Raw genomic sequence first — 19446 nt, 5'->3', positions numbered from 1 at the left:
AAGTTTTTTGTGGAGGATTTTTGCTTCTATTTTCATTAGAGATATTGGTCAGCAATTTTCATTTTTGGGAGTATATTTATCTAGTTTTGGCGTTACAGAATTTGTTTGGTAGCATTCTTTCCTGTTCAATTTTTGGAAGAGTTTAGCAGGATTGGTATTAGTTCATCCTTGAATGATTGGTAGAATTTACCAATGAAGCCATCTGGTACTGGGCTTTTCATCTTTGCGAGGTTTTGATAACTGCTTGAATCCCTTCACTTGTGATTGGTTTGTTAATCTCTTCTATTTCTTCTAAAGTAAGTGTAGGTGGTTCATATGTTCTAAAACTTTGCCCATCTCTTCTTCAATTTCTAGTTTTGGGGCATTCATTTGTTCATAGTATCCTCTTATGAGCTCTCTTATTTCTACAGTGTCAGTGGTAATGTCACTCTTCTCATTTCTGATTTATTTATTTGTGTCCTCTCTCTTTGTCAGTCTAGCTAAGGCTTTGTTGGTTAATCTTCTCAAAGAACCAACTTTGGTTTTAATGATTTTATTTTATTTTTTGTTCTTGATTTCATTTATTTCTGCTCTTATCTTTACAATTTCTTTCCTTTGGCTTGGTTTGGGATTAGTTTGCTGTTCTATTTCTAGTTCTTCTAGGTGAACAGTTAAATAATTAATTTTAGCTCTTTCTTCTTTTTGAATGTAAACATTAAGGGCAGTAAATTCCCGCTTGGTACTGCCTTTTTAGTGTTCAATGGTTTTTTTAAAATGTATTTTTATTTTTTTAATTGTCTTTCTTTTTAAAGTTAATAGATCACAAAAAATGTTACATTAAAAACATAAGAGGTTCCCATATATCCCACACTGTCTCACCCCACTCCTCTCAAATCAACCACTTCTTTCATCATTGTAACACATTCATTGCATTTGGTGAATACATTTTGGAGCACTACTGTACCATATTGATAATAGTTTACGTTGTAGTTTACACTCTCCCCCAGTACATTCAGTGGGTTATGACAGGATATATAATGTCCAGCATCTGTCCTTGCAATATCATTTTAGATAACTCCAATTCCTGAAAACGCCCTCACATCACATCTCTTCTTCCCTCTCCCTGCCCTCAGCAACTACCATGGCCACTTTCTCCACATCAATGCTACAGTTTCCTCCATTACTAGTCATAATAGTTCTAAAGTAGAATATCAGGAAGTCCACTCTAATCCATATTTTCTTCCTCCATCCTGTGGACCCTGGGATGGTGATGTTCACGCCACCTCTGTTTCAAGAGGGGGCTTAGATTCCACATGAATGATGGATGCAATTCTCCTATTTGCAGTTGTAGGCACTCTCGAGTCCCTAGTGTGGTGGTTGACCATCTTCAGCTACCTGTTAGGTGTCCTGGGTAAGTCCAATGAACCAGAGAGTAAGAGTTGCAACTCTGCTGAGGCTCAGGTCCCAGCTGACACATGGACAGTCCAGAGATTCAAATCTCCTTTGTATACACCAAACCTAGAGTCAACCACAGGTTCATTAAAAGTGACAGAAGAGGCATGTGTAGAAAGGTTACATCTGAGTCCAACTCCATCATACTCAGGAACACAAATTCCAAAGTAGGGCCCACTGACATGGGACTGAAATCCAGGGCCATCTACCATGACCATAGAGCCTATGTGTCTCCGTAGCCCTCAGGAGCACCAGTACCTGGGGTGTCCAATAGGTTTTGTTATGTTGTGTTTTCATTTTCATTCATTTCAAGAATTTTGCTAAATCTCTTGCAATTACTTCTTCGACCTACTGATTGTTGAGTGTGCTCTTAATCTCCATATGAATTTTCCCTTTTTCCATCCATTCTTGATTTACAGATTTATTCTGTTATGATCAGAGAAAGTGTTTTGTATATTTCAATCTTCTTCAATTTATTGACACTTGTCTTCTGACCCAACGTATGGTCTATCTTGGAGAAGGATCCATGAGCACTTGAAAAGAATGTATATCCTGCTGTTTTGTGTACAACACTGTTTAGATATCTGTTATGTCTAGTTTACCTATAATATTATTAAGTTCTCTGTTTCTTTATTTAGCCTCTGTCCAGGTGTTCTATCCAATACTGAGAGAGGTCTATTGAAGTCTCCAACTATTATTGTAGAGGTATCTGTTTCTCCCTTAGCTTTGCTGATGTGTGCCTCATATACCTTGTGGTAATGAGATTAAGTGTGTAAATATTTAATATAGTTATTTCTTCTTGTTCAATTGCCCATTTAATATTTTTTATATTTATATATATTTTTAATATTTTAATGATAAAAATAAAGTCCATACCCATCACATTGACTTTATGTATTTTTAATTATTTGAGTTAACTTGTTATTTATTGTTTTTCTTTCAAAGATATAACTCTATTAAAAACACTTATGTTATACTTACTTGCATCATGATGCTTTTTGATTTTTAAATGTATCTTTTTTTCCTGCTTTTAGGTTTTTGTTTTATAATCTGTGCTTTCTTTCTAAACTAAGAGGATTACATACATCAATTTTCTATTCATTCTCTCCCCTCTTACAAAACTAATGGTAAATACTAATAAAAATGAGAAAAAAAAAGCTGACTGAAATAAGAATGATCTAAACAATGATGTAATATCAAAATCAATGGTTTCCAGTGCTATTTTTAAAATAACCATTTTCAATGAAGAAGTAAATTCTCTTGCAAAAGGATCTGTTAGTCAAGAAACTTCTCCAGGGATCCTGATAACACAACTTCCCCCCAGTAAAATCATGAACTAATTTTTGTTTGAATACATTGGCAATCCAATTGTCAACATATTTTCAATAATTTTGCTTAATATGCATCATTTTCGCTAACCTTGCCTACATCTTGAAAAGCTAGTATGTTATCTTCCTATATTGCTGATGTGCAGATTCTGGTAATGTTGTCCTTACAAGAAAAAAAATATATAGGGGAGGCCTTATTTGAACATTCCTAAAATATCTTCTTTGATTCAAGGTCATTCTATTATAATATTGCCTAAAGACAATTTATTTTACTACCACCAACTCCAATCAAGACAAAGCACACCTATTTTAGAATGCTTTTTCATTAAGCATGTACAGAGAATATGAATTGCAAGATACAGGACATAAATTCAGATGTGCAAGAAATAGAACTTTATTATAGGTGATTTGGATGTCTCCTCACCCCATCTTGACAACATCCGAGCTCATCAAATCAGAGCCTTCTCACCCAACTTTGGTGAGCATCTAGCATGTTGGTGTCTGCTAAAATGTGAGTTCTGGTTTGGTCTTTGGTACTTTGGCAGCAAAGCCTCTTTTGTTTTGAATGTCTTATGCTTACCTACTTCTTATCCACTCTAAGGCTGTGTGGCACCCAGTATGTGGTAGTCTAAGACCCTTCATCCCCTCTGAGACACTGTCAGGCAAACAGGAATTATTGAACTGTTTTCCAAACAGTGCTTGGGAACTGTGACAAACTATCTCTTTCTCCTCTGTTTCTATAGACTCTACAACCATTTCATGTACAATTGGCCTCAGGTATCTATAAAGACAGGTGGCTCTTCCAATGTAGAAAATGGCAGAATAAAGTACATATTTTACTGTAAGCAGAGCAACAGGAATAAGATCGATGTGCTTAAGGATGGAGGATAGGGAAGCAGAGAATCCAATCAATAGATCATTGTCTTTTAAATGACATGAATGTAATTTCTTCTTGTTCTGAGCCACATAAACATTGCAAAGTCCATCTTTCCAGGAAAACTGTTCTGTAATGGAGAGATCCCTGGAATGATAGATAAGGCTCAAATTCTATGAAAAGAAAGAAAATGGTTGATAACATTTTGAATCTGCCTGGTCTTAACACTATAGATGACTGGATTCATAAATGGGGGAAAGAAGAATTAGACATAATTCATAATAATATGAACTACATGTTCCACATATTTCCCAAATCGATGAATAAGAGTCAACCCAGTCACAGAGACATGAAAAACCAGCACACAGCTAATATGAAAGACACAGGTATTTAGGGCCTTGGCCTGTTCCTTACCTGAGGCAATTCCCATAATGGGTCTTAAGGATTATGATGTAAGAGATAAAGATAAGCATAAAGTTCAAGAAACCAGTTAGAGACCAGGGCTGTAGGATACAGTCTATTGAAGTGATATCAGCACAGGCAAGTTTGATCATATCCTGGTGCAAGCAGAAGGCATGGGAAAGGACATGGGATTTGCAGTAAGGGAACACAGAAAGTTTGATGATTATGGACACGATGAGTATAAATCCTGTCATTATAACCCTCAGGCTTATCTTCACCAACGTAACATTGGTAAGAATGGAAGTATGTCTGAAAGTAGCACAAATGGCAATAAAACAGTTATAGGCCATGAAGAACAGGACTCCAGACTCCACAATAGAGAGGGAATGGATCAGATAGGCCTAGAAGAAGCAGGATTCATGGCTGATTTTCCTGTGAACAGGCACAGGACACCAAGTACACTGGGCATCATTGTCAAAGTCACTCCAAGGTCTATGACTGCCAGTATAGCCAGAAAACAGTACATAGGCTCATGAAAAGTGTGGTCTTCTCTGATAAGAAAGAGTAGGATGCCATTCCCAAAGAGTATGGAGACATAAATAAAAAAGGAGATGCAAATCCAAGGATGGAATATCCAGAACTGGGAAGCCTGTCAGTAGAAATGGAAAAACACAGATATTGGCCCATATGGTGTATTTCTGAGAGGAAACAAAAAAGCTCTCTTTAGATTAGCACTATCTAGTAGAATTATAACTTGAGTCAAATATGTAATTTAAAATTTTCTAGTATCTAGATTAATAAAAGTAAGCACAAAAAGGAAACAACTAAAAATTTTAATGATATATTTTCTTCAAGTCACTACATCCTAAATATTATTGAAAATGTAATCAGTATAAAATTTTTAATAATATATTTTACATTTTTTGTCATACTAACTCTTCAAAATTTATTGTGTAGTTTACACTTACATTGCTTCTCTACTCTAACTAACCAGAGTCTACAGAATTAGCTTGCACAGCACCAGACTATGAAAATTATTTTTGCCGTATCATTTTAAAATGAAGAAATCACAGAGCCTCTGTACAGAATTTTTCCCAATTTACTTCTCCCCTCATTATTGATGCATTTCTCAAATCCAGTTCTCTAAATGCAATGTTTTCTAATTTCTCAACACCATGGACAGAATTCTGTACTAAATCTTCTGCAAATGTCTCACTCAAACTCACTTAAAATCTAAAAACCTTTGACCTTGTTCCTCACTGGTCATGATTTCCCTCACATTTTTCTTTAGCACTAGCTCTCTAGTTTCTTCTCCTCTCTACTGTGAATACATTTTATAATGAAGGAAAGGAGGTAGTGCTTTCATTTTGGATCCAACATTCACATTATGCATTTATTGATTCAATATGTCTGTACTGAACACCTACTTAAATGAAAAACTGGACTGAGCATTAAAGATGCAAACCTTATAACGTTGTGAGTGAAAAAAATAGTTGTATTTGTGTTGTACTATTTTACTATCTCTAATTAAATTGAAATCCATATTATAATACTTTGCATGAAAAAATGCATTATGAATCCCCTAGAACCTAGGGACTCATGGAGCCCCATATTTGTCTCTAGCTTGTATCTCTTCTTAAATTCTCATGGATTTGTTCTAAATGCAGTGGTTACAGTGGTAAAGAAAACAATGTCTCTGAAATTTTATTTTTATTGGCTGATGGGGTCAATGCATATTAAATATTTGATTGTCATTAACATCCTTATATGAAAATCAAAGTGACAGTAGGTATGGAATACCATGATAATAGATAGTATTTGCAAAATAAATATTAGCGAAAAATGTGTCTTTTTACTTCTTTCTTTTAAATGTATATTTCTCTTCAATCTCAATTATCAGTCTTTTGTTTTTCCTAATAATTCTGACAACTAGAAACTCAATTTTCATTTCAGCTCCTTCCCATAGCCCATTCAGGTATCTCAGTACATCAAGTGACTTGTTAAAAGTAAACATTTTACACGTATGGTAAAAACAGCACAGATGTCAGAAAAGAAATTCTCTTCTCTCATTCACTACTTTTTTATAGGAATGGCAGGCAGAATTCTAAAATTCCCTCTCCACAAGAATTTCTGCTTTAATTCCCGGTACTATGAGTATCAGGCTTGGGTTCAATCCCCAGCTCCAGTACCAAAAAAAAAAAAAAAAAAAAAGATTGCATACTAGTGGCAGAAGAAGTAAAAGGGATTTGAAGCCTGCAGAAGACTAGATGGGCTAATAGCTGGTTTGAAGATGTAGGTCCACCTGAGAAGGTACAAAGGCAGTGTCTGGGAGCAGAGAGCAGCTCCTGGCCAAAAGCCAGCCAGGAAACAGGCACCTCAGGCTGGCAGCCATGAGCATCAGGATACTGTCCGCACCCTAAATGAGTTCAGAAGCAGATTGTCCCCAGAGGCTCCAGGTAAGTGCCTAATGCAGGCATTATCTTGATTTTGCCTGTGACACCCTAAGAAGAGAACTCAGTCAAACATACCAGATTTCTGATATACAGACTGTGATATAATAAACAACTATTGTTTTAAGCAGCACAGCTTGTTGTAACTTGTTACATAGCAATAGAAAAATTAATACAGTAGGGTTTATTATCCATATTTTACTAAAAATAAATGAATATTTAGAGAGTTTATGTACGTTACTTCTCATGTCAATATTGCCAAAAAGTTCCACAAGACAAAACCCCATAGAATTTCAATGCTTTACAACAATAAACATTTATTTTTCACATCTCAGGGAGTCAGCTGATCTAAACTGAGCTTTGCTGGCCAGTTTTGGGACTTCTGGCTTGTTTTTATGCACCTAGGGATTAGCTGGGTTTCATCTCCATTCTATTTTATTAATTTCCTACATTGTCCTTATCAGATCGTCATGAGTTTCTTGGATTTCTTGCAGTCTCATTGTTGTGGAATTAGAAAGAAGCTCAATTATTTGAGTATAGAGAGGCCAGGACTCAGGAATGATTTTGAGAAGGAAAAATGGTTTATTGACGGCCGGCCGGACTCAGGAACTTCTGTTTGAATCCCGAGCCCCTAACAAGATTTTCAAATGTCTTTTATACAGAGAGGAAAGGCCAAATGGTCCCTTTGTTTCAGTTCTCAATAGGCTTCAATTAGCATATATCTCTTCCACATCTTAGGTAAGCTTTTAGCATGGACTCCAGATAGTCTAGATAACCTTTTAGCATATTTACTTTTTGCATTTCCCCTAAATACTTAAAGTTTATAGCCCTTGCATTGTTAAACATTTCCTGGGACTGGAGCCGCTGCCACTGTCCCTAAGGGCAGGACTGCAGCCTCTTACCGTTCCACACCCACAAGTCAAACAACTTAGTTATCTCTGAAGAGACAAAGAGCCTTCCACCCATAGCCCACATCATCATCACTTAACTTGCCTTCTTCCTCCAGCTGCATCATGAAGGCTTCAGCATGAAATTCAACATATTATATTTGGCTTTATTGTTGTATTGCCAGCCTCTTAGACAGAATTACTCTGACATAGTTCCATCCTTCTGATGGAAATGAGAATTGACTCCCAGTACAATACTAACATTGCCTGCCTTGCTGAATGCTGTATGAACTCTTCAGTCCTGGAAACAAGGACAGATTTTGACACACCAATTAACTAATCATTTATGAAAATTTAATTATTTTATTATTAACACATTGATGTTGCTATGTTTATTATTATTAACTATCCGGTGTGCCGATTAGAATACTGATTGTTTTAAGGATGTGACTTGCTAATAATATTTACAAACATTCTAATTAGCTAATGTGTAAGCTGGTTGATCCACGTGTTGCCTTGCTCCAAACAAACTCCAGTTAGGACTCACCAGTGAGTCAGCAACTATCTGCATATGTGGTCACAATCAGGCTCTCTAGACTCCCATTTTTCATCAATGGTGGACATGACTAATCAGTCAAAAATTCATTTTACCCCATGGAGCTCTCAGACAATGATCATTCCCAAGCCTTAAGGAAACAGCAACTCTTAAATTCATTTTTAAAATTAGTGGGGTAAGACAACACACACAGTTTTGTCCTGAAACTGAGAATTGTTCAAATCACTGAGAGCAAAAGACAACACAGGGAGATGTGAGAAAAAGAAAAATGGGCATAGAAAACAGCAGCAGTAGGAAGAAAAGATGTGATACAGAGATCTGTGTGTGCCATGGTGACCTGCCTATGGGGCCCAGCAGGTCCCTGCCCTGGCTTCCCCTCCTGAGGGGAAACTCAGCCCACAGGAAGCAGCCACCTGTATTCCCCAGGACAGAAGTTAAAAATGTAACAAACCTCCTCACAGGAGTAATGTACTGATGGTATTGTAGACTAATTTTCTCCAGACTGTACGATTCCTTCCTGCAATAGCATCGCCAGACCCCATTTATGTAACTCTGCTATGAAATGTCTGTGTTCTGAGACCCTATATATTGCCCTTCATTTTCCCGCCTCATTGCAGGGCACTATCTTCATTCTCTGAACCATTGCAGTTGAGTTCCTCTCCTGTCGGTAAGTGCCAATAAATAAAGATAATACTGTACCAAGTGTGGTCTTTGGTGTTGCCACTGCCCTGAACTGTGCCCTTTAGGAGATGGGTTGGAACACTGCCCTGCATGTTCACTTCCAAAGTGAGGCCCACTTTCTTTCTTCTACTTCCTCTTTCAAGGAATATTCTTACCGTAGGATAAGATATTCCTCTGATAAGCCATATCCTGATATTTCCAGTGGAAAATTTTTAAGGAAAAAAAAGTCTAGGTAGCATCCTAGGTCTCTTAATTACTCTTATAAACCCCATCACATAAATCCACTGCTTTTCCCTTAGAGTCAGTATTATCTAGGAAACAGAACATTTATGCTATAATGTGTTATATGGGGCAGAATCCATAGATACCTATAGCTTGCTCCAGTTTTCTATGTTCCTTCTTGCAACATCTACTTGGAGGAAGATAAAACCAAGAAGAGGAGATATCTTTGATTTCCTCTCAATTGTCTCCATTCCATTTTCCCACAGTCACCACAATCCTACATGGGGTTTCAGAAATAAAGGGGAGGGTAAATGCCAGGCTCTGATGCCTAACCTGGTATGAATATTACCTGTGAAGCCTGCTAAAGGGATTAATTTGTGAGAATATTTGTATAGGAAAATGATTCCACAGGGTTTATTCTGTGTTGGATATTTAGGCTTCTGGGATATCTTTTCCTGAACTCCATCCTTGTACCCCCTAGGAAAGGAGGTATGTCCCCAGAACTGTGTCCTATACACTCACAGTTATTTTGCAGAGGGCAAGAAGAATTTTAGTCTCATCCATAAAATGGAGGTCATGCTGTCAGATTGCCTTTGTCCTTTATGATCTTCACCCATAAAAAGATGATGTCACTAATTATGATGTTATCCTTTCTGAATCTTGGGGCTAAAAAGCTCACTAAATATTAATAAAGCTTAATACTTCCCTGACAATTATTTTTCCTGAGTTTCAAATGAAATCCTTTATTAGTGCAATTGCTGATGAATTCTTTTAAAGAGTAAGCTATTTCATGTCTCTTGCTTAGTCTTACTCAGGGGTACTAGGGCTTTCCTCTGGAATGATACAATTCAAGTAAAGGCTTCTGTTACTTGAAGTAACTGTCAGTGAGAAGGAGAGGACATGGTACGAGAAGTGTCCTTTCCAAAGCAGATTTTCTCCTTTAATTTTTACTTGGGAAGAAAGGACTGGTTGCATATTCTGGCAGAAAAGCAAAGATCTGAAGAATTCTCTTTTTGTACTTTAACCTTGTCTCCTGGAGCCCAACAAACTATGTGTGAAGCTTTAAAACAAGAATAGGTGCGATGTGGTTAACCATGCATTTCACATTTTGGCTTTTGACATTTCAGATTCATTAAGGTCCTCCTGAACTACACTCTGTTCATAAAACTTTCAGAAATTCAGTTGTTTTGGGAAGTTGTGCTTAGGAGACCTACTCTGGGAATGATTTGGAACTGAATATTCCTTTTCCTTAAAAGTACTTTTTTACTCATTACAATTTTAAGGGTGTATGATTTGGGAGAGTCACATTTTGAGCTTAAAATGAGTTAAAAGTAGTGAGTTGCTGAGATAATTGACTAATTTTTGGCTGCCTCCCTGATTCACCAGTAGGTAGATTTACCCTTTCACTGGTAGCTAAACTGCTCAGCCTCCTCTTCCAGGGAACACAACTTTAAAAGATGTACAATATAATGCTGGAATTTGGCTTCATTCTGACTAGAGTGTTTTGATAATCATGCCTGATTTTTATCTGGCAGATACAAATTAACTCAGAGGGTGAATACAATTTTTTAGGAATTTCTAATTTTGGGGATGATCCTGTTAATTATGTAAAAAATGTAAAATTTAAGAGCAACAAGCCATACAGTTAATAGTTGGACATACCTGTGAAAAGGAAGGATCACTTGAATAGTAGTAATTTATTTTTCTTGTGAGAGAAAAAAATATATTTAATTAATATTTTAATAGTTTGTCTTTTTTTCCTAATGATTTTTAAATTAATTTGCTTAAGTTTTAAAATATTTAGTATGGGTATGAAAACAGAAGATTCAAACCCAAAAGTAAGAGAAGCTCAGAATTTTGAACTTGAGTCTTCCCCAAAACTGAAAAATACCTCTAAGGTAAAATCTGTAGGGATTAGTTCCACCACCTCAGCAAGGACATGGTTAAATGTTTTATTAAAGTTCATCTGTCCTTGCTTCAGAGAAAAAATAACTCTGTCCTTGCTGATCGCTGCACAAGCTATCTCTTTTTGCTTAAAGTTTGAAAACGGCTTTCTCTTGCCCTTCCTGCCATGAGATAGGATGTGAGTCTAGAGACAAGGTTTCTTGTTCCAAGACAAAACATCCTTGGGAAATTTAACTTTAACCACAGCCCTTGGCCGAATCCAAAAATACATGATATATAAGCAAGAGACATAAACTAGATGGAGACCTCCCTGCATATGAGTTTTGATGCATGAGTCTCATTTCCACAGAAAAATCTACAGAATTCAGCACTTTGAGGGATTCTATTGACCTCTCCAGTTCTTTTTGCTGTAACAGCTCTCTAGTGCCTCCAAAAAGATGATTTCTACATATGGTCCAGGTTTTTGGTTGTTTGTGGTGAAAAAGCTGACTGACTATAGCTACTATACTCTACTTAGAATCATATAGCAATTACTATTATTTTATTCAAAATTATTAACTTACCTTAAACAGATTTTTTTTATAACTTTCCTTTCCTCTCTTTACTTTTTGGTTCTAATGCCATGGTTCACCTGCCTTGACTTGTCACTGCTGCAGATAGCAAGAGGTAGACAAGGTCTTTCACAAATACTCTATAAACTTCATGTTTAGGAAAAAAAGGGCCCTGAATACATTTAAATCCAGTTGTATTTTCCACATGCTTACTCCACAGGCACAGCAATATTAACTTTGGGGGTCCACATCAATAGCAGCTCCAACAAGTTCTGACTGCCTCCTTTGATTTGGTGCATTGGTTTATCAGGGAGCGCTCTTCTGGAAAAACACAAGAGAGGGAGTGTGTCAGGGTAAGGAGGGGAAAGAGCCCAACAAGAGCGTGGTGGCTGCTAGAGTCTAGCCTTGGCCTGAGGGGGTTGAATGCTTTGAAACAAAAACCACACCATAGAGTTGTCCTCACCTGAGGAAAGGGGGCTGGCCTTTTGTGCTCCTGTTTTCAATCAGTTATTTTTTGTAGCAGACTGCCCCAGGTTTGGAATAAACTCCCAGGCGAGATAGTCCTTTTAGGGAAGGAGAATTCTCCAGAGAATAGAAGCAGTTGTCAGCCCATCTTAGTCATCACTTACATCAGGGACACAGAGAGGAAGCTGCAGGGCACCCAAAGTGTCTGCCACTTCCTTAAGATCCCATTTATGGCTCTGTCATTCCAGTCTCATGCAATCTCCAGGACCACAGAGCTCAGTCTTCATAATATCTGTTCTGTTGCTAGGCAGATACATTCTTAGAGATATCAGATTTTTTTTTAAGCGATAAGATTTTTCCTTGGAATTACCATTTCTTGGGTCTCGTTCTGAACTCTGGTGACACATAGCATAGTCCAATCGCTGTCCCACATTATATATGACATATATGAAGCAGTATTCAGGTGGTCTTGGCTTGTTTCACTAAAAATTTAGGGAGGTCTTTATCCTAGGGTATTTTGTTATCTGTCAGGTAAGACTGGGTTTAGCTTTACCAGCTTCCTTTTTTTCTATGGAGTTTTAGTCTAATGTCTGTCAGCCTTCATCATTCCCCACTATTGGGTGTAGATCCCATCTTTAAAATTTTTCTTCAGTAAGGCCAAGTTAATCTTATTTATTTTTATGCGCTTCAATGATTGCTGCCACATGTCAGCATTGTGAAAATCACTAAACACAGAAGTCTGAGGACATAAACCAAATTTCCTATGAAAATTAATTCTGTCTATGAGCTTACTCACAACAATGACTGTGTCTGAGGGTTTAAGCTATATAATATGAATGGATTGAGATTCTTTAAGTGGCATATAGAGGTCCTTAGGTCCTTGAATTGTTTCTTATCTCTCAGAATATCTAACTTAACATTCATAATATCTAAAAATTATCTATAAATGCATTATCTTTTATTACTATATGGTAGCCATCTTCATTTCCAGAGAAAAACCTAGAAATTCACTGAATAAAATTCATGTCTCTCAGTAGCATGCTTTTTTTAAAATTTGAAGTAGGAGTGTACCACAGATCCATAAGATCATACTCTTGTTTACCAATATATCTCTAAGATGTCTCTCTTTTCCTGATTATTTTTAAGACTTGTTCATAGGAATACATACTTAACTTTCTTTTTCTTAATTCAATATACTTACTGTAAATTATCCCTTCTAACACAAGTCATATAATTGTATTATTTTTGGAAGGTAGAATTTGGTTCTTGGTAAAGTCTTTTTTAATATAATCTATTCTTTTTTTCATTTTAAAAAATTATTGAAGTATATCACTTACACATAAACATACATAAAAAATAAGTATATTAATAGTTGTGAACTTACAAAACAAACCTATATAGCATCATACAGCCTTCTCATAACTCACCCTACCACCAATAACTTGCATTGTTGTTAAACCTTTTTAACTAATGATTAAAGAGCATTGTCAAAATATTACTGCTAACCAAAGTATTTTTCTCCAACCCATCCTATCATTATTATTATCTTTATATCACTTACATATGAGCATACATAAAGAATAACTGTATAGTAAAATTTGTGGACTTACAAAGCAGACATGCATTATATTATATAAGGGTCCCATACATCAACCCTTCACCAACACCAGGCATAGTTGTGAGACATTTGTTACAGATTATGAAAAAATATTGTCAAAATCTTACTACTAATTATGGTTCTTATCTAACATTTGGTATATTTTCCCCAAACCCACCCTATTATTTTTTAAATATGTTTTTTATGACAGAAGTTGTGAACTTATAAAACAATCAGGCATATGTGCAAAATTTCCAAACAACACCCTCCTATCAACACACCACACTGTGGTGGAACAATTATTATAGATAAAATAATACATCTGATTCTTACCACGTCCATAGTGTACATATAGCAAATATTTTCCATACTTTCCCATTATCAACACAGTACATATTTGGCATAGATGTACTGTGCTAACCACATTCCATAGGTCACTTCCGTTGTATTTTTCCTATTTGTCTTTCAAAAATGAGGGCAATATTAGAATATTCCCAGATAAACAGAAACTGAGAGAATTTCTACCAAAGAGACCAGATTTTCAGGAAATGCTAAATGATGTGCTAGAGGCTGAAAAGACAGGAGTAAAAGGCCTAGAACAGAGTCTAGAAATAAAGATTATATCAACAAAAATAACCAAAAGTGTCAAAAGAGTGAGGAGAATAAAATATGACAGATAAAACTCAAATAAGAATAAACTTAACCAATGATGTAAAACATGTGTATTCACAAAACTACAACTAAGTGTTAAAGAAATCAAAAAGGTCTAAATAACTGGAAGAACATTTCTACCCAAATTGATATACAATTTCAATGAAATCCTGAAAAAATTCCACCAGCATTTTTTTTCAATTGAAATCATGATTATCAAATTTATTTGAAAGGGCAAGGGGTCCTGAATAGCCAGAAACATCTTAAAAAGGAAAAGCAAACTCTCATCTTCAGACTTCAAATTATAATCTATTCTTAAATACCATGGATCTCCTGTAGCAACATGCTTTTTAATCTCAATAGGTAATCAGTGAATTTTTTAATCATTCAGTCCTCCATACAGGTTTCTTTTTAAGTCTACAATGACCATACACTGAGTTGGAGACTCTACCAGCCTGCCCAGCATGAGGGACAATCCCGCGTGTGTAAGCCCATTGGACCACTCTGAAGTCTACCCTTCCTCTGAATAGGGAACACATTGGCAGTCTGTTTCCTGGGGGGTGGAGTAGCAAATAGGCTGCTAATAATATCCAGCTTTTACCACAGGAAGCCTTGCATGAAAGTGGTAAGAAACTGTAAATTTTGTGATTATAGTAAACATAACCACCAGGAAATGGTGTACTTATGTTGATTTATCAAATGGATTTGGGAGTGGAAGAAATGTGTCTAGGGTAGATGAATTTCAGTCATTTGTTAATTCTTTTGTGTAGATAGGTAGGGGAAATTATTTAATTTCTCCCCAATTGCCTTGTTTCTATCTTCAACCATACTACTTCTCAATGAATTTATTTCCTCAGTTACTTTCAAATCAGAAATAAGTTTCATAAGCAGAGGTAATCACTCCACAGATCATTAACTGATGGTCATCCGGCCTTGCTTTCCTTCTGTTTTCTAGCTTCCATTTTTTATATTTTAGAAAATAAGTCAGTCCTTCTAGCTAATATTCAGTATTTTGCAGTTTTAAATATTAGTTGGAAAAGATTCACATATCAGTAATTGAGATATTGTAATTCTTAGTGTGCTTTGGGCTACAAGTGGCAGAAACTCACTTGAAGCCAATTTAAACAAAACACAATTAATTAAAAAGTGAGGTATTTATTAGACTCTGGAATCAAGGGGGAAGCTGCAGTGCACTCCTTATTGTAAACCTCAGAGCAACCTGGAACCAGGGACTTGAAGTTTCTAAGGATGTGTGTGGGTGGGAGGAGTGGGGGGGATAATTTCCTTATCTATACTTTACTCCAGATGTTTATTGTAGGCTGAAGTCATTCCCCAGAGGAATAACATGACTGTTAACAATGGCAAGCATTTCACTTTACTACTTCTACCACATTGAAAACATACCTCATTTTCATCTCAAACACCCAGAAGAAGATTTTGATTGTCTTTTCTTAGCTGGGGGTGGGTACTTGAAGTATAATTGGAAATACCAGATCCTATAGGAGCCATGTTTTGGGAGTATAAAGAGGAGAAATTCTCCGAAGGGAAAGGTTGTGCTTCTACAAAGTTGGTGGGGTACAGGACAGAATATAGATTTTTCTCTTTATAAACTATTTCAAAGGGGTATAATATACACTGACCTTAAAATTAGAAAGTATGGATTTTATTCACAATTATATGACTTATAAACATTATGAACTTGGATGAGATATATAATTTTCCTTACCATAAGTTCCCTCATCGATAAAGTAGTGATATTAATATCAGCCTCAAAATATGATTATGAAGATGGAAGTTGTGGATATGATAAGTAGAAGATGAGGAGTGAGGGGCACATGACAGTTTCATGAGCAATTGGAAGGTGGACATAACTTTTCTTCACATGTACATTCACATTCACAATTTAGTATTCAGGCTATAATATCAGATGTTTCTGAATGGCAAGGATGAAAAAAGTAGTACAACCCATTGAATTGCTCTTTTTATATAAGCTCAGTCCAGTTATAATTAAATTTATTGATAAAATGCAAAAAAAATGAAAGTTGCAAATTATGTTAGGTTTTCTATAAGCAAAGCCTGAGACAGATTCACTTACATGTAATTCATTAACAAATACTCCAGGAGAGAAGGGAAAAATAGGGCAGGCAGGAGGACAGAAACATCAGCCTCAGCTGGAATTAATCTTCAGAAGGTATATTAGCCAGCCAAAGGGGTGTTGATGCAAAGTACCAGAACTCTATTGGCTTTTATTAAGGGTATTTACTTGTGGTAGAAGCTTACAGTTACAAGTCCATAAAGAATTGAACTCAAGTTTACTTCCTCACTCAAAATCTGTTGCCACATGTTGAAGCAAGATGACAGGGTAGCACAGTGAAGGTTCAGCCTTCTTCTTCCTCTTAAGGTTCCATGGTCCCAGCATGTTCCAATCTCAGCTGTTGGCTGGATGACGCATTTCCTTCTATGCTCAGGCTGTTCTGTTCTCTTAACAAGGTCATCTTTAATCTATCAGATGAGTGGCTCATCTCTCCCCTGGGGTCCAGCCTCAAAGCCAAGTTCTCTCCTCTGCTGTCTTTTTCTGTATTCTCCTGTGTATCTACTTCTGTGTGTCTCTGTGATTGACTGTCCATTTATACAGCCCACAAAGGGGGCTGGGACTCAAACTGAGTCACCCTAATGATGTGGTCAAATAAAAGTCCTAATCTTGATTCAATCAAGTAAATGTAAAGCCTTTGAATTTAAATCAATCAAAGAGTATCATCACCTGAGTAACATACCAGTTTAAAACATAATTTTTTTTTGGAATTCATAAATAATAAAGTGGACTGGTCTTTGCTAAAGACCCACTTCTTGGAGAGCAGAGGGCATAATTTAAGTGATAGAGTTCCTGCTGAGTAAATAACAATAACCACAAGAAAGCAGAAACTGTGAGTGACTAGCAGGCAACCCTTCTAGGTGCAGGGATGTGTGCACAGCTCTATAAAGGGATCTGAGCAAAACACAAGGAGCACCAAGAGGATCTTTCACCTAGTCCTTTCTCCTGCTTCACCCATTGAGATGTAATGAAGTCAGAGTCATTCACTTTGAGTCAGCATTCTGTTCCTAATCATCAGAAAATTTCTCAGAAATACTCATCAAACGCAATGAATATACCACACTCATGAATGACGTTGTTGATGTGGGAGATGTGGGGGGTGTGGGGAGTGGGGTATATGGAAACCTCTTATATTTTTAATGTAATGATCTATGTATCTTTTAGAAAAAGGTAATAAAAAAGTGAAAAAAAAAAACCAAAAAGCCCTTACCCCCAAATAAAAGAATGTTATTGGTTTAGATCTTGGGACAATCCTACTTTGCAAATGAAATCAGGATTTATGTCCAAAGTAATCATCTTCCAAACCTATGGGAAAAAATTTCCTGATATCTTATTTACAATACAAATGGAGAGAATGGGTACTATTTCCTCCATTAAGACTTCTTACTTAGCCACTGCTAGATGCTCTGGCTCTGACCCTGGCTCTGGGGTAGTAGGATAGGAATGAAGGCAAGAACAGGAGAAGGTACTGACTATATAAAAATATTTCCTCTTTTTTGTCCCCGGTTTCTCTTTTCATCAGCAAGTCTTCTTGTTAGCAGCTCTTAAGTAGATACTGTCTTGGGGAATGAGTATGAATTCATAGTTCTTGAGATGAAGTCATAATCATTTGATGCAGAGAGGAAAAACCAATGAGATGGTTGGGAGAATATTTTATTCATTACAACATTGAACAGGGAGGAATTCACACTTCTTTTGGAAAAAAAAAATCCTGAGCTTTAATGATTAAAAATATAGGTTCCCACAGTATGGGTGAATATCTAGGAAAATTCATGAGAATTGGAGATTGGGTTGGATATAAATGGATAAATTTGAATTTGAAATAAAGTCAGATAAAGCGATTAAACTTTACTCCATTTCATCCAAATAGACTCCTAATTTTATATCCTTATGACTCTGTTCCTACATGCCACCTTTCTCATACCAAAGGGACAGCAACAGACACCAAAGTTATTTTTATCATGGCTTGTGAGTGACAAGCAGAAAGAGATTCAATAAAAAGGAATGCAAAGCATTTCACAAACTAGAGTAGACCAAAGGCTTAGGTTTAAAGATATAACTTACAGCAATTTGCAGCACTCCTTCTACAGCTATTTCACTGAGGGGGGCTTTGCATGTGTGGTAAACATGGACTCCTTAGCCCCCCTAAAAATATCAGAGCTCTCGCATTCTGTTCAGGGACGATGATCACCACAGATTAACCTCCAATTCTATAGGCAGTAAAAATGCGGAGAATACCATTCTGGATCTGCTTAGTCTTGATACTATAGATTATAGGATTTATTAATGGAAGGAACAGAAAATAGATATAGCTCATAATAAGGTGCACAACATGTGGAACATGCTTCCCAAAACGATGAATCAAAGACAATCCAATAACTGTGACATAGAAAACCAAGACACAACAGACATGGGAGACACAGGTGTTGAGGACCTTGGCTCTCTCCTCTCTGAATGCAATGCTTAGGACACTCTTGAGTATTAACACATAGGAAAGAAGGATAGTCAGAGAATCAAGCACAAATATGAAGACCACGAGCACAACTGGATACAGGCGATTGAAGGTGATATCAGCACAGGCCAGTTTGATGACATCCTGGTGAAGGCAGAATGCATGGGAAAGAACATGGGAGTGGCAGTAGGGGAAAAAATAGAGGGGCATGATTGGGGGAAAAACAGACACAAATCCCCTTATCAAAACTCCCAGCCCAATCTTTACTATTCGAGAATTGGTAAGGATAGAAGTGTATCTAAGGGGATTGCAGACGGCAATAAAGCGGTCATAGGCCATGGCAAGCAAAACACCAGACTCCACAAATGAAAGTGAGTGTATAAAATAAGCTTGGGAAAAGCAGCCACCATTTCCAATCTCCCTGTGATCCAACCAGAGGACTCCCAAAACTGTCGGCATCGTGGTCAAGGTCAACCCCAGGTCAGTGGCTGCCAGCATGGCCAAGAAGTAGTACATGGGCTCATGAAGATTGTGATCTTCCTTAATAAGAAGGAGGAGAGTGCCATTGCCAAAGAGGATAGATACGTAGACAAAAAAGAAGGGTGTGGAAATCCAGTGATGAGCTGCCTCCAAGCCTGGGAAACCAGTCAGCAGGAAGGAACTGGAACTGCTGTTGGTCCACATGTTAAGTTTATCCAGCAGAGAAATGTTCTCCTCTCTCAGTTATTACCACAGAAATGCTGCTCTTCTTCCAGGGTATCATGCCCATATATCATCTCAGAATTCATTCCTAAAGAAGTAATCATACAAAATAAAATATTTTTCCCTCAAAACATAATCTTAGGATAAGCTGTAACTTTTACATTCTTAATTTTATATTCTGAGTCTACCTACTTGATCAA

At 36.7% G+C, this 19446-nt stretch overlaps 1 protein-coding gene and 1 pseudogene across 1 annotated transcript; both read right to left on the bottom strand.

Moving 5' to 3' along the window:
- Positions 1–3799: 3799 nt before the first annotated feature.
- Positions 3800–12185, bottom strand: LOC101434204 (olfactory receptor 51B5-like; annotated as a pseudogene).
- Positions 12186–18289: 6104 nt separating this feature from the next.
- Positions 18290–19228, bottom strand: LOC101434629 (olfactory receptor 51B5). Its single transcript, XM_004447529.2, has one exon. The coding sequence runs from the start codon at positions 19226–19228 to the stop codon at positions 18290–18292; it is 939 nt and encodes a 312-aa protein (XP_004447586.2).
- Between the last annotated feature and the right edge of the window lie 218 nt (positions 19229–19446).

Source organism: Dasypus novemcinctus, chromosome 10 (genome assembly GCF_030445035.2).
Source record: "Dasypus novemcinctus isolate mDasNov1 chromosome 10, mDasNov1.1.hap2, whole genome shotgun sequence".
Classification (NCBI taxonomy): Eukaryota; Metazoa; Chordata; class Mammalia; order Cingulata; family Dasypodidae; genus Dasypus; species Dasypus novemcinctus.
The sequence above is the reverse complement of the archived record's forward strand: the minus strand, read 5'-3'. Positions and strand labels throughout refer to the sequence as shown.